The sequence below is a fragment of the Choloepus didactylus genome, chromosome 4 (assembly GCF_015220235.1).
Source record: "Choloepus didactylus isolate mChoDid1 chromosome 4, mChoDid1.pri, whole genome shotgun sequence".
Classification (NCBI taxonomy): domain Eukaryota; kingdom Metazoa; phylum Chordata; class Mammalia; order Pilosa; family Megalonychidae; genus Choloepus; species Choloepus didactylus.
The window spans coordinates 139,239,108-139,263,219 of record NC_051310.1 but is presented as its reverse complement, the minus strand read 5'-3'; the positions used below and the strand labels follow the sequence as shown (position 1 = coordinate 139,263,219).

The window sequence follows — 24,112 nt, the reverse complement described above, 5'->3', positions numbered from 1 at the left end:
TTGCAGTCTTGTTGAATGTAACAGCCTGAGGAGATTTCAACATAACCGCCGAATATGGATCCAAACATAGGAACCTACTATTGAAAGGGAATTTGGGAGGCCCTCTGGTTATTGCATTCATCTAGGCTGTAACCTTACATTTATGATTGCTACTATACTTTAATGTTTGTATTGCTTTTAATTTTTCAAGACTACACCATATCTATTAAATTGCTTATTCTCCCATAATTCTATGAGGTAGTACTATTAAAATTGATTCATTCATTCTACATTTGATGGAAAAGCAACCTGAAAAAGTGAAATGACTTAAGAGTTACATAGATATTTTGTGACAGAATCAGACCCCGAATTCAAGCCCTTTGACTTTCAGCTCTGTGCTGATTCTACTAGTCCAAACAAAATACGAACATCTAAACCAAAATTACCCACTTTCTAGAACAGTTAGAAAGGCAAAGACTTACTGCCAGCTGTAGAGCCAATTCAAACTGCTTGTCCTGGAGAAGCTGTTGGATTTGGGTTGCCATGGGGACAGGAATGAGTCTCCAAACAAAATGATTGCTGGCCACGTAGATAATGTTTGATCTGGAGGTGGAAGTAAAAATATTAGCAAAGGAACACAGGCTTTGGAATAATATGGCAACCACAGTAAAGAAAGACATTCCTTACCCTCCCGAGGTAATGAAACGGGGCCTCTGTAATTCAATGCTCTGGACTAGAAGCCTCGGCTCAAATGTTCGGATCTCTACATATCGAGGCAACACTGCAATGATGTAGGGAGGCTGGTGCTCTGTACAAGAGAGAACATATTGTGATGTAGTTCTGGTCTAAGGCTTTGGGTTCATGGAGTGGCAATTTTGAGTTGCATTTAAATGGGATCCCCCAAAAGTCTACTTATTAAGCACCAAGCCAAAATCCTACACTGATACAGAAAGAAAAAAAAATTGCTTTGCCTGAGTGATAATAAGAGAAGTCTTTTTTTTTTGCTCCTTGTTCATCCATAACAAAGCTAAGCCAGAAAAGGCCAACTGCAGCTGCTCCTGACAATGCAGTAGCGGGAGAACATGGTTACTTAACTTCTTTTATCCCTAATATTATGCTAAAAGAAAGAATTCACCTTTCTAGTCAATGGTGTTCTACTTCAGATTTTCGTAGGAAAAAGATACAAAAATCTATTTGATGCTTAATTGTTCATAAAGAAGGTAGCTAGATGGAATTCTCAGGGTAATTATTTCCTACTTGATACTTGCTGTGAGTCTTACAACTGTTTTCCTCTATTACACACATCTGAAGAAACATTTTCACTCAACTATCTGTGACCAAAATGTACCCTTGTTGGGAAAGATCCAGTCTAAATTCCTGGGTTACACCACTTTTCCCCATTCTTTCTTCTTCTAACTTTTGAAAAGAACATTCACTACATCAACTCTTTCTCACTGTAATTTTTGACAGGCATATGACCATCTAAAGCTTAGAAGGCTAGATGAAGCAGAATAATCCCATAAGAATACAAAGAAGTCAATATGTGAAAAGCAGAGCTGAAAGAACTATAAAATCCTTGCAAGGAAAGTCTTCCTTTGTTTGGAAGACTGTATGGTGGAGATTTAACCCAGACGGAGGGAATTCAGAAAATAAGCAACACAAAATAAATCCTTTAAAATACAAAAACTCAGAATAAGACTGAATAAGGATCTACTTTACAATGAACTTTGAAATAAAGTTACTATTTATATAATACATTAAATTTAATTTCACCAACTTAAAAATAACAGAAATATTTTCTATGACTGTATTCCATATATCAAGAACCAGTAAAAAACAAACCACTAGATGGCATAATTATCAACAGAAACTTAATCTCAAAGAATATGTTTACAAAAGTAGTTTCTTAGTGAAGTTAATTTGCTAATAATTTTTTCTTAATTATTCTGATAAAACATTTTTTATATTACATTTGCAATTTATACTCTAAATAAATAGTATAATAAAATTTCAAAGATAGAAGGGAACTCAGAAATGAGGCAACTGAGGTCTAAACAGTGTTTCTATTGATTTGAATGTTATTGTCATTATTATGCTGATGTTTTATATCTACCAAAAAATAAAAAGGATGTTTTCTATTATGTGTGTGTCTGTCTCTCTACCCCCTTTTCTCTCTTTCTCTCTCTCTCTTTTGCTGGCCTCATTTTGAAAAGTTAGTACAATTTTCTTTAGTGTTAACTTGCATAAATATTTATACAGTTTCTCTGTTTCAATGTGGCCCATTTAAAAGATCTCATTTAATAAAGAAAAAAAAGTTAATCTATAATAGAAACCACTTTTGGTTTTCACATCTTCTCGTATGTTCAGATCTAGACCACAGAGGTGGTCTGGATCTCTTTAAATCCTCAAAACTTGGTAGGAGTGGCTGATGTGCAGTAAACAGAATAAATGGCTCCTGACGATAATAATTCATTTATTCAGCACGCATTTATCAAGAGCTATGATGTTTCAGACACTGTATCATGTAATAAAGATTCAAAGTGGATTAAGACTTGAATCCTGACCTCAAGGAGCGCCTATGCGAGCAGAAGAGAAAGACAACTCAGCACAGTTTAGCGTGACGGTAGGGGTGCCGTGACAAATACCTAAAAGGGCTATGGAAGCACCAAGGGGAAATGATTAATTCTTCCTGAGGGTGAGAGAATATTTCATAGAGGAAGTGCTTCTGATCAGGGCCTTATATGAGCAGGAGGTTGTTGGGGAGAGAAGGAAAAAAAAAGGCAACAGCATGTACAGTGGCAGAGGTAGGGGAGCCCAGCTGACTGGAGCCTGGGCGAGGACAAAGGGATGACTGCAGAGAAGTAAATGAAGTTCAGAATGTATAGCATTCTAAGAAGTTAAGTCCTCCTTAAGATGGTGATTCTCCCTATCCTACCTACAAAGACTGTCCTCTCCTTCAGTATGTTAAAGCACAGAAACATTTTTGAGAAACACTGCTGAAGGCACCTGGGCACTGGCAAAGGTTTTTAAACAGGAACTCTCACACTGGGGAAATCAGAAGCATACTTTACGAATATTACATGGCTCTTCATCTTATCTACCAGGTCTCTTTTCTGAAAGGAAAACAAGGTCCATGAGAACATCATGAAGCCTCTCGTGAAAGGTTCAGCTCCTTAAACTTGTTACTCTGTGTATTCTTGGGCCTTCTAAAACTCTGTGTTTCTGATTTATCTTCCTCCTGGTATATTTCTTCTCTTTAGCTAAAATGTAATTCTTGTCTCCTCAGCTAGAGTCCTTGAAAACAGAAAGCATACCCATATTCCCCAAGCCTCAGCAGTAGCTATTTTAATAATGCTTACTCTTCTGACTGAAAATGAATGACTGCAAGGGTGGGCATACGCTTCCAGGCAGTATCAGCATGGAAATCTGGGAGCCTGAGGCAGGTGTGGGAACAGAAACATCTAAGGAGCAGGAACACAGACTGACACCTAAATGTAGTTTGCAACTCTAAGCTATAAAAACAATAGCAGCAATAACTCACTACATTGAAAACCCTTTATTATTGAGTTATGTGCATTTTAGGAACAAATAAGGAATTTCCACTAATTTCCAAATGTGATCTATTTGGCCCATGATACAATAAAACAATTAAAATGAAGGTAGAGGAAGAAGAAAACTAAGAAGTAAAAATATCAGTAGATAATCACTTCCTAAAATGTATATTTCTATTTAAATTTTTTTCTCTCTGGGGCAAAACTTCCTAGAAAAACAGAATATCCAGTTTTTAATGATCCCAAAGTACACGGCTAGTTATAAGAAGAATCAAGAATGAATGACACAACTCAACCTAGTCTTATAAAATTAGTGAAGGGGACTCCATTTTTCAGGGATAGCATACAACGCAAGCTGAAAGTGGGAAATGGCAGCTACTGTTGGTCCTCACCCATGGCAACAGGTATGTCTGTCCAATTCAGGGCACATTTCTGTGTGCAGATGCCCTCCTCATTGAGCACCACGGTGAGATCATCCTGACCCACGGCCACTTTACCATCTGCCAGAGGTGCAACTAAGGGCTCTAGCTGTTTTCCTGTTGGAAAGAGCTCTTTGATAGAGCCCTTTCCATCCACCTACAGGAAGACACAAATGAGTTAGCCAGCATTCCCTGCCCAGAGTCTGGAAAAAATCCAGACAAAACACAAAAGCTAGAGAAGCCAAAAATACTCCTTGTTCAGCATGAGGAACTATTACAGTTTGTTATGACACAATTTATCACTATGATGCAGAACCAGTTATTTTTCTCTAACATAGAGAAAAGCATCTAGCCTGGCAACTGGCACTGCCAAGTGCTAGCAAGCAGGTGGAGCAACTAGAACTCTCATATGCTGCTGGTGGGAATGCAAAATGCTACAGCCATTTTGTTGGTTGGTTGTTGGTTTCTTATACTCAAATATACACTTACCATATAACTCAGCAATCCCATTTCTAGGCATTTGCCCAAAAGAAATAAAAGCATGCTTACACAAAAACCTGTATGTAAAAGTTTATAGCAGCCTTATTCAAAATTGCTAAAACCTGGAAACAATCCAAATGTCCTTCAACCAACCCAATGGAAAAACTGTGGAATATCCGTATCGTGGAATACTACTCAGCCATAAAAAGGAATAAACTATTGACACACACAACAAAATGGATGAATCTCAAATGCATTATACTAAGTGAAAAAAGCCAGCCTCAAATGACAACATACTGTATGATTACATTTATAAGACATTCTGGAAAAGGTAAAACTATAAGAGGTGAAGGACAGATCAGTGGTTACTAGAAGCTGGGGAGAAGGGGGAGGGGATGATTCCAAAGGGGCAGCATGAGGGAATTTCTGGGGGTGATGGAACTGTTCTGAATCTGGATTGTGATGGGAGGTATACTACTTAGAACTGTACACCAAAAAGAATGAATTTTACTGTGTGTAAATTTAAAAATAAATAAATAATTCTTAAAAGAACCATTTCTAATCCAAGATTTCCCACCCTCAGAAGATTCTGCCCCCAGGAAAGAGATGACAGCATCCAGGGTAGTCAGAGGAATGAGAGTTTTACTCCAGTTTTGGCTTCAGCCCCCCACCACCCCCTGCAGACTTCTACTAGCACCTATATGCCTAGATACTATTCAGTCAGTCGGACACCAGTGACTCCTCTACGAGTCTGTAACTCTGATGCTGATAGAGCTAGGATATCCCAACAATATAAATATGGAACAAATATATTACTTAGATAAACAAGGAAGAGCTCTCACAGCAGGTGGGGTGAAACAGCCCTAGAATCATCAGGTCTGGATTGTGAGAGGGCTGTGGATATAAAAGATTTAAATAAGCCTATGAAATTAATGATATATATCAATGTTTTCTATATATGGTCTGCATATTGGAGAAAATAAAGTCACAGAAAGCTATTTATCATTTACATTAAGAGAAAAACAGGTTATAAAACAATGTGAGTAACTTGATATTTTTCTAAGTAAGGTGGAAGCCTGTGCCGGTTTGAATGTATTATGTTCCCCAAAATGCCATTATCTTTGACGTAATCTTGTGTGGGCAGATGTATCAGTGTTGATTAGACTGTAATTCTTTGAGTGTTTCTGTTGACATGTGCCCCACCCAACTGTGGGTGATGACTCTGATTGGATAATTTCCATGAAGGTGTTATGCCACCTTTTCAGGGTGGGTCTAAATTAAATCACTGGAGCCATATAAATGAGCTGACAAACAGAAAGAACTCAGTGCAGCTGAGAGTGACGTTCTGAAGAGGAGCTACAGCCAAGAGGGACACTTCGAAGAATGCACAGAAGCTGAGAGAGTACCTGCAGATGAGACAGTTTGAAGACAGCCACTGAAAGCAGATTCTTGCTCTGGAGAAGCTAAGAGAGGACAAACACCCCAAGAGCAGCTGAGAATGACATCTTGAAGAGGAGCTGCGACCAAGAAAGAAATGTCCTGGGAGAAGGCCATTTTGAAACCAGAACTCTGGAGTAGACCCAGTCACGTGCCTTCCCAGCTAACAGGTTTTCCGGATACCACTGGCCATCCTCGGTGATGGTACCCAATTGCTGATGTGTTACCTTGGACACTGTATGGCCTTAACTGTGTAACCAAATAAACCCCCTTTTATAACAGCCAATCTATCTCTGGTTGCATTCCCGCAGCATTAGCAAACTAGAACAAAGCCCATAAACCAAAACATTAATAGTGATTGTCTTTGAGTGAGGGCAACTATAGATGGTTTGCACTTCCTTTATTTTCCTTATCTATATTTTCTTACTTTCTATGCTAACACATATGGCTTTTGAAATTAAAATATAAAAACAGTAAAAGTAATTTTTAAACAACTATACTAAAAGATCTGGGGGGCAGGAAACTTGAAGACCTAAAAGTACTTAACACTAAAATTGGTTTATAATTCTTGGGCACTGAAGCTTCCAGAGAGCAGACCATGACAATGCTATTGGACATAGGCAAGCAGTCCAGAGTTATATCTGACCCAATAATTAGACACACGATGTGGGTAATCCATTATCTAGGGACATAAGAATTGATTCTGCCTGACAGGCTAAGTCAGACATCTTATTTGTGGAAAAAGTTGAGAGCCCTACAAGTATGAAAGTAAACACACAAACCCAAACCTTATTATGCCAAAGGGATCTATTTAAGGGACTCTCTTGACCTAAATTCAGAAGCAAATAATCATCCCTCCCAGTATACTCATCATCTTCCTCCAGATAAACTGATAATATATGAAAGATAATAAGGTCTTACCCTTATTAGGTAGTAGTCTCTCTTGAAACCCACACAAATAGAATTTTCACACCATGCCATGGACTTGGGCACATCTGGTACACTAAAGTCTCCCTGATAAAAGACAGCAAGAATTCAACTGGAAAGATGTTAAAAGGAAAAAAAAAAATCATGACTTTCTTGTTTTTCCACCTCTTTTTGCAAAATCACCATTACTTTACTTAGAACACAACTCTCCAAGCATAAAGCTAGGATAGCATCCATAATGAAGATATAAACCATCCATAAATTAGACAACGTACGTTTGGTGAAGGTGTTTAAGCCCACTCTGAAATAAACCAATCTGAATGGAAATTATAGAATTATATTACCCCTGCCTCCAGAGTCTACAAGACTTAGACAAGAGGGCATGAACAAGTTCTCATGTACTTCACACCAGAGTCTTCTTCATCTGGGGAGAACTATAAGATTAGGATCCTGAACTTGACTAGAAATTAACAAGAAGGCTTTCCAGCTGTGGGTCAACTACAGCAACCACTCCCATCCCAACCCATGGACCAGCTAACACGGTCTTTTACCTGTAATTCATAAAATTCCCTGTCCTTCCAGAAATAGAGCTGCAGCTTCTTTTTCACTGCCACACACATCCGTAACACTTCCTCACCAGTCTCTGTGTGCTGGGAAGAGACACCCGGAACAAATGAGGGCAAGCATATGACTCCATAACTGAATTACAGCTAAATTAGAAATTTTCCACCTTTAAATGGCTACACAATCTGTGATATGAAGTTACAATGTAGTGCACGTGTGTGTGGGGGGAAGCTGAGCAGAAGAACACCATTCACCCCAAGGGCATCCAGCCACAGACCCCAGAACCAATAAATTATGCAGACATTCATAACTCAGGGAGGAAAATTTGGGGGCAAGCTCTTGCTTACAAACTGCTTCCTCCTTTTTATCTTAACTGTTTCTCACTCATGGCTACCAAGACATGCTGCATCAGGGATGAGCATGCGTCAGTTGCTGGCCCACAGGCCCATTCTCAACCTTTTAAAGGATTGCAGGGAAAGAAGATGCTTAAGTATAAAACAATGTAGTGTCAAAGTAGACTATAAATGCTAAAAAGTGATCAGAGTAGAGTAGAGGGGTGAGGCAGATTCTGAAGAATGTAAGAATGATGCATTGGCAGAAACGAGGAGAGACGTATTTTCTGAATAATGAAAACTCCCTAAAGACAAAGATCACAGTCATAGGTTTCAAATAAGAGTCAATTTAATGTCCTATAATTATGTTCATAATACTATTACAGTCTTGGTTTCTCACTAATGGTTTTACCCTTAGTTAGCTGCCTCCTGCATACAGATGTCTGCTGCTGTAGGTCACACTGGTAGTTAGCACATATATAGGGAAGGCAAATGTTTCAATTTCAGACCACACATACTGAGGGGGAAATTCCTATTCAAATATTCTGTTTGAGGTCTCTGCCAGGTTTGGGTTATCAATGTCATTATTCCCATCTAATGGGAGGAATGATGTAGGAAAGACTGTGTTTATTAAAGCACAAAGCCAAATTTCATCTTGCTGACACTTACCTGGAGGTCACATGTGAACAGTGATGCTCCCTTTGCCTTTGAAACTGTAGTGATTTGTTGAAATGTCAATAGGTCATGGACATAAATGTTATTTTCTGTTTGGAGAAAAGTATAACACCAGTATATATCATCACAATTCTCTAGTAGAGCCACCTTCAAGACCAAAAGCTGTGTAACATTTGAAAAAACAAAATGGCAAATGTTTGTGGAAGATGTACCATCACTAATAACGATGTCTCATTCTGGTCTGTTCAGTACAAAGCATTTAAAAGGTAACTCAGTCTTCTGAACTTCAATATTGCATTCAACAGAAATTTGGGCTGGACTTGAGTAAAAGAGCTCTTCTCTCACATCCAAAGCACTCTTATACCCTGTCTTCCTGGAAAATGTGTGATGCAATACTTGTATAAGCAATGAATGGCTTTCAAAGCTACTTACATTAGAAGGCTCCAATAAGAAAAAGGAAAGCCACTGTATAAACCTGTGGCAAGGATTTCTTTTCTAGGAAAGTAAAATAATAATTTCACTTGGGCCTACTACCTAGTTTTAGTCATGACAATTTGGTACCTTAATTGTTCACCTCCGGACCTAGGAACCGATAGAATGACTCTACTATAGGGCCCCTGGGCTGAATATTACAGAAGCTTTTGCTTTGTCAAGCAAAGGACTAACTAATTGCCTTCCAGGAAAAAGTAAAAACCACAGCTTTTCAAACAAGGCCCTTAATAGTCTCTTGTGACTCTCCACCACATATTCTAAATCTGGCCACAGTGGCCTGCTAACCACACACTGCCACATCTCAGAGCCTTTGCTCAAGCTGGGCTCTCTGCCTAGAATTGCTCTGCCTGCATCTCTCTTCCTGCCTCAATTCTAATCATCCACTAGACACCAGAGTCCCTCTAATTACCTTTTATAAATCTCCATTGTAACTTACCACACTGTATTATGATAATTTTTTGTTAATTTGGTCTTCACAATCAGAAAGTAAGCTTCAAAGATAGAAACCACATTTCATTCAAGTTGTTATTCCCAATGACTAGACCGGGTTTTGCACAAAGTAGGGCTCAGTATATATTTGATAGGGCAATGAATGAATGAATGAACAAAGTAACACTCCTTGGAGAACAGAGTACAAGTTTACAAGGGATGCTATTGCCTTTATTACCTGTGTAATCTGCCACATATGCTATGGAACATGTAAGCTCTTTGTTAAGTAACTACTACCAAATTGACTATGAAAGAGTTAATTAGGCACAGCTTTTGTTTTTTAATACATGAAATACAAATGCATCTCTTTTTCTTACCTAACAAGCTGACCAGAATCTTAAACTGGGAAACCACGTGGATCTGGAAAACAGCAAATCATTAGAGCAATTAAACATTTCTAACAAAGTTTAGCCAAAGTTCATTTAATTATAGTACTATAAGGAGACTGAAGAGCCTATACCAATTACAGGGATCTGACTTACTTTTATGTGCAATCATAGCTCTACTTGTGATCAGGCACACGATGTATGGAGAGAGATTCATGAGCATAAATGGAAGTACAGAGAGCAGAGGATTCAAAGTTCTAATAAATAACATTACCAAAGTTCTGACTTTGATAGGATCTCATGAACCAAATATTCTCATAGTGATCACCATCACTACCTACCTGCTGAATTTTTTTTGAGAAGTTCTTATTGGATTTCTCTAGTGTTACTTCAAACCTGTTGCAACCTATTGGAAAAGAAAGAAAGAGTCAGTTGGAAACACAGGGATACATATAAAATCAATTACAACAAAAAATGCTGCCTCATATTGCTTTCCTACAAGAATGTTTAAAAATTCCTAAACGGCTAGAAGTCAGAGATCAAGGGCTGACTGTCTTTATAGAGCATAGTAAGTTGCTTTCAACTCCAATATCAGAACATGCACCTTCACTTGGCATCAGCAAAAAGGATCACACCACAGAAGTTTACTGAAGCTGCAAGGTACTTGTGAGTCAGAAGATCTTACCCTAAAAAAGATACCTTGGCAAGGTGTCTCACAGGGAAGAGTGTAAAAAGTAATATTCAAATATAAAAGCCCAAGCAATGAAACCCAGCCCAAAGCGTCCTCAGATCTAAACCAACTAAATCCCAGCAGCTACCCTATTACTGCATCGTGGGAAAGAGCAATCACTCATCACCAGCCCCAGAGCTAAAGCAATTTAATGCATCTACACTTACTGCCACTTTCAGGTGAGGCTACATCTGCTGGCACTGTTGCAAAAAAGGGGAGAAAAGTTATATACCATAAAAACATACGGAAATCTAATTATAATCCAGCCTCACTAGGGATGACAAAACCATTCAGTATCAAGTCACCAAAGAGCCAAGAAGAATAATTATCATAATATCAGTAGCTATCATTTAACTAAGCGATAAGTAGATGTATGTTCTGAGTATAAAAATGTGTGTGTGTGGGTGTGTGTGTGTGTATATATATATATATATATATATATATATATTTTTTTTTTTTTTTTCAGTAGCTCTCATGACTAGCCTGAGAAGTAGGTATTATTATTCTAATTTCATATTCGAGGGAAACAATGTGTCAAGCAGTTAGTTAGCAGCTGGTGAGAGAGAGAGTCTCGTTGAAGGGGAGACTGAGAAATGTGTCCTGGTATTCTACTGTTATATTTCACAACAAGAAAAAAAATAATTTAGCCACTTCCTGCTTGATAAAGAGTTCTCTATTTCAAAAGGGCTTTCTTTATTACATCTACCAATTCTATTTATAAGCAGAATTATCTAGGGCAGAAATTCTTAAATTTTTTTGGTCTTAGGGCTCCTTTATAATCTGAAAAATTATTGAGGACCCCAAATAACGTCTATGTGGGTTATAGCAATATTTTCCATATTAGAAATTAAAATTGAGACGTTTTAAAAATATGTATTTATTAAGTCATTTAAAAATAACACTAAAAAGTTATTATATATTAGTATAAATAACATATTCTAATGAAAAATAACGATTTTTCAAAAAAATTAGTGAGAAAAATGGTACTGTTTTACATTTTTTACTGAATCTCTTTTGGCTTGCTTAATAGAAGGTAGCTCAAGACATCTGCATTTAATCTGTTGTGATACTTTATTTTAGTTGAAGTACATGACAAAAATCTGTCCGCACATGGATATACATAGTTAGAAAAGGGAGTAGTAATTTAACAGCCTTTTCAGATAATTGTGGATATTCTTCTTTGATACTAATACTAAAACTTGACAAGTGGAGTGTTTTGCATTATGGAATTTGAGACCTATTGATGAATTTTTTTATATTCTGTTACATTAAAATCCAATAATCTTTCTTGTTCTTTGGGAGGCTCTTTTACTTATGTATGATTTAGAAACTTCAGGCATTGGTCATTTGGAAAGTACTGGCTCTCTAAACTATAGCAGATTTTACAAATGTTGGTACATTTCATTACAGATTATAAAAGAAATAATTCATTATTATCATCCCCAATCCCATCAGAAAAATTTGTGAGTACTGAAAAGCTGTCAAGCTTATGAGGATGGATCCAAGTTTACTGCAATTCTAATTTTCTCCTGAAAGCTCTAATTTTATCATTAGCAACAGATACTGCCAGTTTTTTCCTTTGAAATGACAGGCTCCCTTTGTCCATTTTTTTGAGAAATTGTCTGCCAAATGCTCAAGTCTCAAAAACCAGAGTTTGTCTGTTAGTCATTCTTTCAAGTAAAAATGGTGTTCCATAAAAAACACAGCTAGTTCAGCCTGTAACTCAGACAATCTTACAAGTGTTTTTCCAAGAGATAACTAGATATACTTTATACCTGGCTACACAGCAGAAGTGCTTTATGTGTACTTCACATTATATCACAGAGATTATTAAAAATGTGTTCTTGAGGATCAAGTTTTAATAAAATTGACAATTTTTACTGAGTCACTAAGAACATTCTTAAATGAAACAGGCTTTTAAAAAAATCACACCATGAGTGTATGGAGGAGAATAACACAATGACTACTACTACAGTGTGAAATAACTGCCTTGATTTATGCAAAGGAGGCCGCAGTTTTGACCACCATTACTTTTACACCATCAGTGAAAATGTCAATCCTGTGAAAAAAACAAATTTGTGAATTTAGTTTTGACTTTGTATATCCTCTTAAAGGATCTTGGGGACCCTCAGTGGTCCTAGACCACAGTTTGCAAACAGCTGCTCTAGGGGAGCTACACCACTGAAATAAACCTAACATTGTTAAGGCTTCAGACATTAAGCAAGCTAATCACTTTGTTTAAGATGTGAGTACAGTGAGATTTAGAAACATTTTTTGAGATCACGGAAAATGGCTCAGATCAGATCAGAACCCAGGTCCCCTAAATCCCAGTCTTTCCATGACACCTTACCAACCCCTCCCTTTCCTCAGAAACAAAATCTAGTCACAACCCTACCTAGATTTGAATATCTCAAATTTAAAAACTGAATTAGATCTAGAGCTGATACATGGAGGTCCAAGTCTATTTCTGGCCCATACCAGGCCAGGACCAAGCCAGAACTGAAGTGCTCTCTAACGGTACAGAAAGAAGTGAAGTTTCAAATCAGAGTTTGATTTTCTAATTGTCTAAGGCTGGTTAGTACAGCTATTCAAGTTTACCTATGGGGAAACCAAGGCCCAGAAAGATTAACTAACTTGTCAAAAGTCACATAGTGAATAGAGCACAGGTCAAGGAACAGTCACCACCAGGATTCTAAATCAGATTAAAACTAAGATTACCAGTTTGAGTCTATACTGTGCTGAAAATGGCGTATAATTTTCAATTTGTCACCACTTGCATAGAAATTATGAATTAAACAAGTTTCACTGCACTTGTAGTATTTAGTATTTGATGGCACAGATAACTGATTCTCAACTATTAGGGGTGAAGAATGGGGTGAAGAATATTATGGTCTCTTATCCCCTTGTCTAAACTGTATCTGAGCCCATACTACAGTAAAAAAACAAAACAAAACAAAAACAGTTATTGAATGCTGAATAAAATGCAAGTCAAGGTTAACTTTTAAATTATATACTGGGTAGATGTCACAGAATGCAAAAAATCTATCTCTGAGAACTGAAGATTTAAAGCAGGGATCAACAAACTACTGCCCATGGGCCAGATTCAGCCTTCCATTGGTTTTTGTAAATAGAGCTTAGAGCTTTATTGGAACGCAGCCACACCCATTCATTTACACTCTGCCTATGGCTGCTTTCATGCTTCAACAGCAGAACTGGGTGGTTGAGACAAAGATCTTCTGGCCCACAAAGCCTAAAATATTTACTATTTGGCCCTTTTCAGAACAAGTTTGCTGACCCCTGATTTAAAGGAAAGTTAAAAACTTAGAAATGAAAGGAAACTTCTGTTTTGTTCTCTGGTTTCTCTTCCTACCCAACCACTAGAACCTGACGACCGTGCCTTCCTCTTTTCCTATTGCACCAGTAGGATTTTCTTTTTCCCACTGTTACCCTTGTTCCAGGTTCCAAAGAAAAGAGTTCTATCTCCAGTCTTACCTTAAGTTACTTACTATGGAAAGTTATATATTAGGTTGAAAGCTATGAAATGGCTCTTTTTGTAGGTCTAATATTGTCAAATAATGGAAATTTCATATGCTTCAAGCTACTACTAACCTACTCTGACACTAACAGCAGACTGTCATAGACTCTCGGGCTCTAGGGCATAATATCTAAACACATCAATTTTTCATAAAAGAGCACAGAGAGAAAATTAGGAAAAGGGAATGAGGTACCTTTTCCCCATATAGAGGACATTCTTTAACAGAATAAATTTCAAATACTTTTAGACATCATACTACATTATTATTGACAATATTACATTTGATTAGAGCTTTACTTTTCAAAGTTCTTTCAAGCACGATAGTGCATCTGACCCCAACAACTTTGTGAGACAGGCAAGGCAGCTTATAGAAAAGGAAACTGGCCAAGGAGAAGTGAAGCTGGGACTCAAAGCCAGGGCTTCTCATTTCCAGTCTACCCCTCATAAATTAACAAGATCCTTTAAATCAATGGTTCTTAATTTTTTTCTCTCCTGCTACACCCTTTACACAGGAATCATATTTCCATCAGCAATATTTCTTTACTGGCATTGAATCTCCAAGAAATGATGAGGGGAGCACATGCAGCCCCACCTCCCAGACAGGGATAGGGGAATACAGTTTGAAGAGAGAAACAACAACAACAACAACAACCCTAGATAATCTCACTGATTTCTCCCCATCTTCCAACTGCACAACCCTTCACCCCTGATCACTCTTTTAATCAGGAATCACTCATTTTACAGTTGTATATTAGTTTGACTATCAAAAATTTTTTTCTTTTTCATGAGCTATATGCCACCTCTTTCTTAGTTCTGGGAAGTCTGCTACTCACCAATGTCTTTTCGAATCCTGTAGAGAAGAAGATGTCCTTGTTTGGTCCCAACAAGAAGCCATTCCTCTGGAAAAGAAAATAGCTGTGAAAAAGGCCAATCAGCCTGAATAAACCCTATTTCTTTAGCTGGTACTTGTAATTGGAAATCAAAGGATCAAGGAAATGAGTTGCTTTTGATGGCATGTGTTTTACAAACCAAAGGAATGCATGTATTCAAGAAATGGTTTGGAATCCACCAATTAAAAAAATTGGTAAACAATCACTAGGCTAGACATTTTACAGGATTAAAAACGTCCCCTGATCTAATTTAACAATACAAGGGCTTCTTTATTAAGAAGAATATATATATATAGTTCTAAGGAAGCAGCTAAAAATAATGTTAGAAGTTTATGAAATCATAAAATGAATAAACAGACAGTATAAACATGAAATTAGTACCGAATCTCAGAAATAACAGCTAAGGGACATTTCTTGAAGGTTTAATGATTTAACTTTAGGGAAAATAAGAAATGCCACAGGATATTAAGCTTACAGAATTCATTATCTCAAAAGATGTTCTAGCAGGTAACATCAATGGTTGATGAGGATTTGGAGAAATTTCTGGTAGGAATGAAAAATCATGCAGCCACTTTGAAAAATAGTGTGGCAGTTCCTCAAAAGGTTAAACATAGTTACCATATGGACCAGCAATTCCACTTGTAGGTATATATCCAAGAAAAATGAAAACAAGTGTCCACACAAAATTTGTACACTAATGCTCAGAGCAGCATTATTTATCATAGCCAAAAAGTGGAAACAACCCAAATGTCCATCTACTGATGGATAAAAACGACGCGGTACAGCCATATGATAGAGTATTATTCAGCTGTAAAAGGAATGAAGTACTGACACATGCTACAAATGGATGAACCTAAAAACATTATGCTGAGTGAAGGACCCAGACACAAACAGCTATGTAGTGTATAATTCTATTAAAATGAAATGTCTAGAATAAGCAAATCCATAGAGACAGAAAGCCCAGGGCTGGGAAGTTTGGGAGTAAATAAGGAGTGAAAGGTAACAGATATGTACAGGATTTCTCTCTGGGGTAATGAAAATGTTCTAATATTGATTGTGGTGGTAGCTGCACAACTCTGTGGATGTAGTGAAAATCACCCAAGCATATACTTTTGGTGAACTGTATGGTGTGTAAATTATATCTCAATAAAGGTCTTATAAAAAAAATAAGAAGATAGTCTAGGCCAGTGGTTCTTAAACTTTGGGGTATATCAGAATTATGTGAGGGTTTGTTAAAACAGATTGCTGGGCCCCACCCATAATTTCTGTTTCAGTAGGTCCCCAAGAATTTGTATTTCTAACAAGTTTATGGGCGATGCTACTGCTGCTGGTTTAGGGACTACATTTTGGAAAGCCCTGGTCTAGGCTAAAAATAAAGATGTTCAGAAAGGGTTTAAATAATTACCTTTACACATCAATATTAAATCATTAAGGGAAGTTAAGCATGTACAGATACTTCTTCAACTTCTGATGATGAAATATAAAGGTTACTCATTCTTTTCAAACTCTCCTAATCCACTGTAAAACAAAATATTGGATAATGGTACAAATAGCTAACCTTTACTGAGCAAGCATTGTGTTGCAGAAAGTGCTAAACACATATCATGTTATTTTACTTAATCCTTACAACTATCCTTTGGGGTAGGTCTTTTTTGTTAATCTTCATTTTATAAATGAGGAAATTGAGGCCTAGGGTATAAATAAGTGTCTAGATTCATTCTCAGTCTGAGTCATAACCACATGCTGTGATGCACTTACTAAGGCATCTGTGTTGTTTTGAATCTATTATGCACCCCACATAACACTTGTTGTGGGTGGGATCTTTTGATTAGGTTGCTCCATGGAGATGTGACCCACCCAATTGTGGGTGAGACCTTTTGATTAGATTATTTCCATGGAGATGTGACCCTACCCATTCAAGGTGGGTCTTAATTAATTTACTGGCATCCTCTATGAGAGGATAAAAGGCAAAGATATGTTGAAGAGAACTGAGAGATACTTAAAGAGAAAATGCCCAGAGACCTTTTGGAAAAAGCTGTTGAAACCAGAACCAGGAGAGAAGCTAAGAGATGAAATTCAGTTTGCCCCAGAGAAGAGAGGACCCCCAGACGCTTAGAGAGAAACACCCTGGGAGAAACAAGCAAAGATGCACACGAACTGAGAGAGAGAAGCTAAGACAGAAGTCCAGAGACATCTGGGAGAAAGCAACTGAAACCAGAAGCTAAACCCAGGAAAGAAGGTTTAGCAGAGCCAATCATGTGCCTTCCCATGTCGCAGAGGAACCCCGGATGCCACTGGTTTTTCCTCAGAGAAGGTATCTACCCCTTGATGCCTTAATTTGGACACTTTCATGGCCTTAGAACTGTAAATTTGTGAACTAATAAAGCCCCATTGTAAAAGCCAATCCATTTCTGGTATTTTGCATTTAGGCAGCTATAGCAAACCAGAACAGCATCCCATGTCAAGAGTGGGTCTTGGCCAGAGGTTGTCTGAAAGGCGGTAGTTACATTTATAAAAACAGGTCAGGATCTTCATTAGGAAAATTTCTCTGGGTTGATATGCTTAGTGTACCAAAAAAGATAGTGATTCTCTTTTATTTTATTTTATTTTAAAGGAGGTAAGAGGTGTGTGTTTTTTTTCCCCAAAAATAATCAAAAAACTTTACTTATTAAAAAAAAAAATTTCAAACAAAACTAAAACAAAGGAATAAGAAATACAAATAACCTAAAATAACTACATTGCTTCCAACATGTTCCTACCCTACCCCAAGAAAATCAACTATAACCAAACAAAGGAAGAAGAAAAACAAATAACCTGAAATAGCTACATTGCTTCTAACATGTTCCTACCATACCCCCAAAAATTAACAAACCATAGCTGTTCCCATAACATTAAGATTAACCTCTATAACTTATCTGTTCTTATTAGATTATTGTTCCCCCTTCACTATTTGCTGCCTATTGCTAGGTCCTCTACATTCTATAATATAAAACATTTGTTTTACATTTTTCACCAAGTTCACATTAGTGGTAACATACAATATCTCTCTTTTCTGCCTGGCTTATTTCACTCAGCATTATGTCCTCAAGGTTCACCCATGTTTCACGTATGTTTCACTGCCTCATTCCTTCTTATTGCCGCATAGTATTCCATCATGTGTATTTACCACACTTTATTTATCCACTTGTCTGTTGAAGGACATCTGCATTGTTTCCATCTCTTGGCAATTGTGAATAATGCTGCTATGAACATTGGTGCACAAATATCTGTTTGTGTCACTGCTTTCAGATCTTCTGGAATGAAACTGCTGGATTGAAGGGTAACTCAATATCTAGTTTTCTAAGGAACCGCCAGATGACACTGTGTGCATTTAATGACATAAGTGGAAGTCAGAAATAACACTAGCTCCAAAGGACTGCTAAAGATTTATGTTTGAGAAGAACATGAAAAAAAAATTCAGTTCCCAATGTTTTCTTTTAAAATGATATATTTAGAACTCTATTTATAGATATCATCATATTGAGCAGTTGGCAATATTAAAGTTGATTTTTAAGACACCCAATGATATTTCATATAAAACAAAATGAAGTGGAAATTAAAAATTTTTCACTTATAGCAATACACAAAAATCCATAATAAAAAAAAAAGCCAACATAAAGTTCACCATCTTCTCCATCCTTTCCTCTGCACTCTGCCCAATCCACTTCCAGTTCCTGTTTTTCTCTATCTCTTTTAACAACCTCAGCTTCTTCCCAAATCTGCCAAGATCTATCAATTTTACCTCTGCATGGAACAGTCCCCTCCCTTAATCTCTCAATGGACCCCTGGGACAGCCTCCCCACTGGTCTCTCCCTGTACATTCTCCCACTTCGTCAGTGATCTTACAACATATCTCTGAGGCTGTCACACTCAGACTTAAAAATATCCTCTTGAGAGTGCACTACCAAAAAAATGCAGTCAAACTCTTAAGCAGGAGATTCAGTCTATTTTCCATTTTTATTGAAATGTTTGTCAACATCTGTATTACCAAATGTCTACTGTACTAGGTCATAAAAGGGAATCAGATAGATTAGATTCATTGAAATTAAAAAAATACATGTTAAACTTGTACATTTTTTTTTGGATCCTCCTCAAGCTCTCATTGGTGGTGCTGAGGAAAAAGGTATTTATTACAGATACAGAGTATTTAAAACAATTACCACACACATACTCATTCCTGATCTTCAATCGTGTAAGGAAAAACAGTGTGTCATTCATATGTACTAATGGCACAGAACCTCGAAGGGGTTTGATTTGGTTATGGAAGTCAGTGGGAACTTTTGGGTCCTCTACTCTCTAAGACATGTCATCATATAACATAGATGTACATGCACAGCACAGAGAAGGACAAGCCTGCAGAATGGACAAAGCTTCATATCAGTATGTGGAACACTCCACAAATGGGTAACACGCACAGAATGAAGTCAAGAAAATTTCTGGTGGCCTAATCCTGAGCACAGGGTTGGATGTGATCCCTCCTGGGAAGTAAGGGTGGACCGTCCTACTCATAATCAACCTAATAAAGCTCATCCAACAATGCAACATGAAATAACCCATGAAATAAACCATTTCATTCCTGGCCCAATGTTGGCCACTGCAGAGAACGCAGAGATGAATAAGGCCCTGGTCACTTCCCTTCTTTGCGTCATATGACAAAGAACAGTTATTCTCAAAGCACGAGCCCATGCATCAGAATCACTGCACCTTATGAAAAAATGCAAGTTCCTGGGCACTGCTCCCAGAGATTGTGATTCAATGACTCTGGAGTGAAATCTACATTTTCAAGTTTAATTTTCATTGTTTTTAGTTATATGAAACATTCAGTTAGTTCCAAAACAAAAGCTATAAGAAGTCTAGCTTCCTTCCTTGTACATTCCACCCCGATCCCTCCTTTCTCCTTTAGACTGTCATTTGAGTAATTTTTAGTTTATCCTTCCACTGGCTTATCCATTTGGTTTATCCCTCCATTGCTTCTTTTGAAAATATAAGAAATATCGTATACACACAATATAAACATACACACACACAGAAAAAAAATCTGCACTTTTTACAGGCTCTGATATACATTAGAGATTGGGAACTAAGCTCTAGAATCAGACACGGTTTACTGGATATGAGACCTCGGAAAAATTAAATTCTCTAAGCCTCAGGTTTTTCTTCTGTAAAATGGAGTTACTGTTATTACTATCACTATTATTACTATTAATATCATTATTCATTCATTAATTAAACAAATATTTAATGAATACCCACTATGAAGGAAGAACTGTTCTAGGCACTGCAGATAACAATAATGTACAAAATAAAGTTCCTGCTCTGAAGAACTTACATTCTAATGTGGAGTGAGAGAGACCATAAATAATTAAATATATGAAATAACATTAGGTGGTGATCCATGGTAAGAAGAAAAATAATGGCTGAAGAAAGGAATAGAGCGTTGGTGGATGTGGCATTCTCTCTTATATAGGATAGTTAGGGAAGGTCTCACTGATTTAGGTAACATTTCAGCAGAGACCTGCATGAAGAGTGAGGGGTGAACCATGTAGTTATCTAGAGGAAGAGAGTGCCAGGCAGAGGAAAGAGCAAGTGCAAAGGCTCTGGGGTAGCTTTGTGCTTTCTGTGTTCATGAAACAGCAAGGAAGACTGTGTGTCTGGTACCAAAAGGAGCAAGGGTTAACAGCATAGGAAGTAAATTCAGGGACGCCAGATCACACCAGGCATTGTCAGCCATGCTAATGACTTTGGAATTTATCCTAGTTGTGATGTGAAGCCCTGGAGGGTCTTGAGCAGAGGAAAGATGTGATCAGATTTAAGTTTTAAAGGATCGCTCTATCCCTGTGTGGATAAAAAAGTGAAAACAGCACAAAGGCAAACACAGGGTGATCGATTAGAAGGCACAGGAGATCAGTAATTCAAGTGAGAGATAAGGATGACTTTGTTGAGAGTAGCATTAATGGAGATGGAAAGAAGTGACTGGATTCTAGATTTATTTTCAAGGTGGAGCAGACAGGATTTTCTCTTGGAATGAGAGAAGTCAAGAATAAGTCCAAGGCTTTTCAGCTTGAGCCAACTGGGTAAGTAGAAATGCCATTTCCTGAGATGTGGGAATACTGGGGGAGAAACAGTTTTGGGGGGAAGTAGAATCAAGAATTCCATTTTGGACATGCTACTAGACATCTAAATGAAGATGCTGAAAAGGCAGTTGGCTTTATACAAGTCTGGAGTTTGGTGTGCTCCTCATTTCCATCTCCCACTCTAAGGAGTGTTTGCGCTCAAATATTGTCTGACTCTCCATGACCTGGCTCTTGGAGATTCCTGGCTGAACTTTCCATCTAAGGGTGCAACTAGACAACAGGGGTGATGACTAGAAATAGCAATGTTTGTTGCTGCTCGAGTCTAAAAATAAAGCAGTTCACAGGTAGGAGGCAGTAAATGGCCTGTTGAAGCCCAATACCAACCACAGCACCCTAGGAGGCAAAGGGTATTTCTCGTTTGGTGAGAGATCAAGGAAGGCCAAAAGCTACCTGCCATTTCAAAACTGTGTTCCTGAAAAACATACACAGGAAATCATTACTGTGATGTAGGGGAGTTGGTGAGAGAGGCTAAGAGATAGCTGTAATAATGGCCCCATAGGGTATTGGTGTGAAGGTACTGAGTAGTGCAGCAATTTTAGGGGAGAATTTCCTATATACACATCAGGAATTTGATAAGCCAAGCCAAGTGTCCTAAGCAGCTGCATCACTCCTTTTCAGAAGCATATGTCCTAAGGTGAGTCGGGTGCCCCTTCTCTGTGCTACCAAAACAGGCTGCACATATCTCTAGTACCATTTATCATGTATCATAATCTGTTCATATACCTGTGTCCCCCAATGTGTGTTCCAGGAGCACAGTTATTGTCTCCTATTCATCTTTGTATCCCTGTTCAAGCAGAGATGGGTCCATGTAGGCACGAAATACATATCTGATGAAGGAATGGAGGAATAAATCTCTTTCTATAATGTCAGGTCTTTCATTTTATTTCTTTTTCTGCTCTATTTATTTCTAATTTTTACTGAGAACACTTAATGACAGGAAATGAAGGTTTTCTTGAGATGTCTAGAGGAAGCAGGATTCTCTCCTTAACCCAAAAGACCAGGACAGCTTACTGTGGAGATCTGATTTTAAAGACTCTTAAGGCTGCTGAAGATAGGGGCAAAACTAACATGAAGATATGCGGGGAAAAATCCAACAGAAGAGTATGACTGAGTGGCACTGTCAACAGATGATGCAGAGGGATGCCAGCCACCACCTAGCTTCCACCAGGTCTACTGTAGGTTCCTAACTCAGTATAGAATCCCACTAAGGGTTCAGAGTTTCTTTTTTAAGGTCCTTCTCTTCTAGGACTTGGACACTGACAGGAAAGATTTAAATTATTTCTGGTCTTGATGGCTGTAACAGACACAACCATTCATAGATAAGAACACAGTAAGAGAACAGTGTTGATAATTAAAAATCAAGGTTTGGACCCCTGAAACCTTCATTTGTATACCAGAGCACACAAGAGATGCCTGATCCTGCTTTCTGCACTGGTTAATCCCAAAAGGATTATGCAAGTTTTTATAGGCTGAGTCTCATGACTGCGGAATGATGTCCTACCTACAGAGTTAGGAAACTTGGGCACTTTGGATATAAAGTAATCAACCACTTGCCTAGATTAAGACTAACGTGAGTTACCCACAGGAATGTGAAGTGAACCATGATCTTTTACTAAGAGAGGGATAAAACGCACATGGTGGTAATTTGTTCCGCGACCAAAACAACAATAACAAAAACAGTGTCGCCTTTCACCTAGAAACAATACAACTATCTGGATAAGTCCAGGCCCCTGACAGGCTGAGAACTTCCCAATGCACTGTCCCTCCAAACTGAAGACTTCTTGGAAATCGAAATGGGCCAAAGCTGAGCACCATTAAGAAGGAAAGCTCCACTCTGCAAGGGCATGTGGAACGTCTCTAAAATGCCTGGGTCCCTGAGGGACCTCCCAAGCAGTCCCACCGCTCTCGCTGTCTACAGCTTGTGCTCATTTCTCCGCCATCCCTCATCCCAGGCCCCTCTCGGACAGAGTTCGACCGGAGCCCACATAGCCAGACGCCTGAAACCACTTTCGCAGTATCGCTAAAGGTCTGGACCGCTCCCGCGCTGACCCCACTACCGCGCCATGGCTCCTTGGCTCACCCCAAGCAGCCAGACAGTCGATTTGCAGAGGCAGCTTTTCTAGAATAGGCACTGGCTCGAAGGCGTCATGCATGGCGGCGAGAAGAGTCGGCGCCGCAGCCGCCTCACCCCGTGGGGGTCGGGCCGGGCTAGAGGCGGACACCAGGCCCAGGTAGGGTAGACCCGGATCCGGCCAGGGATCCCCCGACAGCTAAAAGGCCTTCAGCAACAGAGCAGACATCAATCCGGATTTCCTGCTAGGTTAAGCCCGCCCCTTCCGCCGCCGAAGCCTCTCCCCTTCCGCCCTGGCTCCAATGGACCGTCAAAACACGAACTGGTTCTGGATTACCTTCTCCTTTAGACCCAGAGCTCCTCCCTCGTAGGCCCTATTACCCATGGGTTTAATAAGGAGGACCAGAGATTTTAATATTAGAACTGTTTTAGGTAATGTGGCGTGAGCTTTGGCGTCAGCCAGACCTGGGATGGAGAGGTGCCATTTAGGAAAGCAGATGTCTTGGGAAATTGGTCTCTCAAGTCCTTACCCGCAAAATGACGGTAATGTCAATTACCTTCTACCTAGTGTTGTAAGCGCTTGGCAATGCTTGACACTAAGCATTCAATAAATGGTAACTGTTAGTATTTCCATTATTATCCCAACTAGGTTAAGTACCTTACCATGTATTTTCAACGTTGTTCTAGGCCAGTGGTTCTCAAAGTGTGGTCTCTGTAAACAAGCATCATCTGGAAACTTGCCAGAAATTCAGTTCCAGGCCTCATTCTAGCCCTACTGTATTAAAGTCTCTGGAATGGGAGTCCAGTAATTGGTGTTTTATAAATCACTAAGGTGAAAGCATGCCCTCTAAATCTTGAGAACTACTGTTCTAGGCCAGGGTTTCTCAAATACAGCACTACTGACATTTAGGGCAAGATAATTCTTTGTTGTGAGGGGCTTTTCTGTGCATTGTAGGACGTTTAGCAGCAACTTAGCCTCTATCCACTAGATATCAATAACATCCTCCCTCGAGTTACAACAACTGAAAATTTTTCCAGACAC

At 38.5% G+C, this 24,112-nt stretch overlaps 1 protein-coding gene across 4 annotated transcripts in view; it reads right to left on the bottom strand.

Moving 5' to 3' along the window:
- VPS39 (VPS39 subunit of HOPS complex) overlaps positions 1–23,325 on the bottom strand; it is a 45,324-nt gene extending 21,999 nt beyond the window's left edge. For 2 of the 4 annotated variants that reach the window (XM_037834222.1, XM_037834221.1), the window contains exons 1-11: positions 23,080–23,325; positions 14,770–14,835; positions 10,569–10,601; positions 10,013–10,077; positions 9,663–9,705; positions 8,359–8,453; positions 7,345–7,443; positions 6,788–6,880; positions 3,923–4,106; positions 667–787; positions 462–582 (exon numbers count right to left, since the gene is read on the bottom strand). In XM_037834222.1, the coding sequence (XP_037690150.1) occupies positions 462–582; positions 667–787; positions 3,923–4,106; positions 6,788–6,880; positions 7,345–7,443; positions 8,359–8,453; positions 9,663–9,705; positions 10,013–10,077; positions 10,569–10,601; positions 14,770–14,835; positions 23,080–23,152 (993 nt within the window). In that variant the 5' untranslated portion in view covers positions 23,153–23,325. The remainder of the gene's footprint in view (positions 1–461; positions 583–666; positions 788–3,922; positions 4,107–6,787; positions 6,881–7,344; positions 7,444–8,358; positions 8,454–9,662; positions 9,706–10,012; positions 10,078–10,568; positions 10,602–14,769; positions 14,836–23,079) is intronic. The other 2 variants (XM_037834219.1, XM_037834220.1) reach the window with 2 other exon arrangements.
- Between the last annotated feature and the right edge of the window lie 787 nt (positions 23,326–24,112).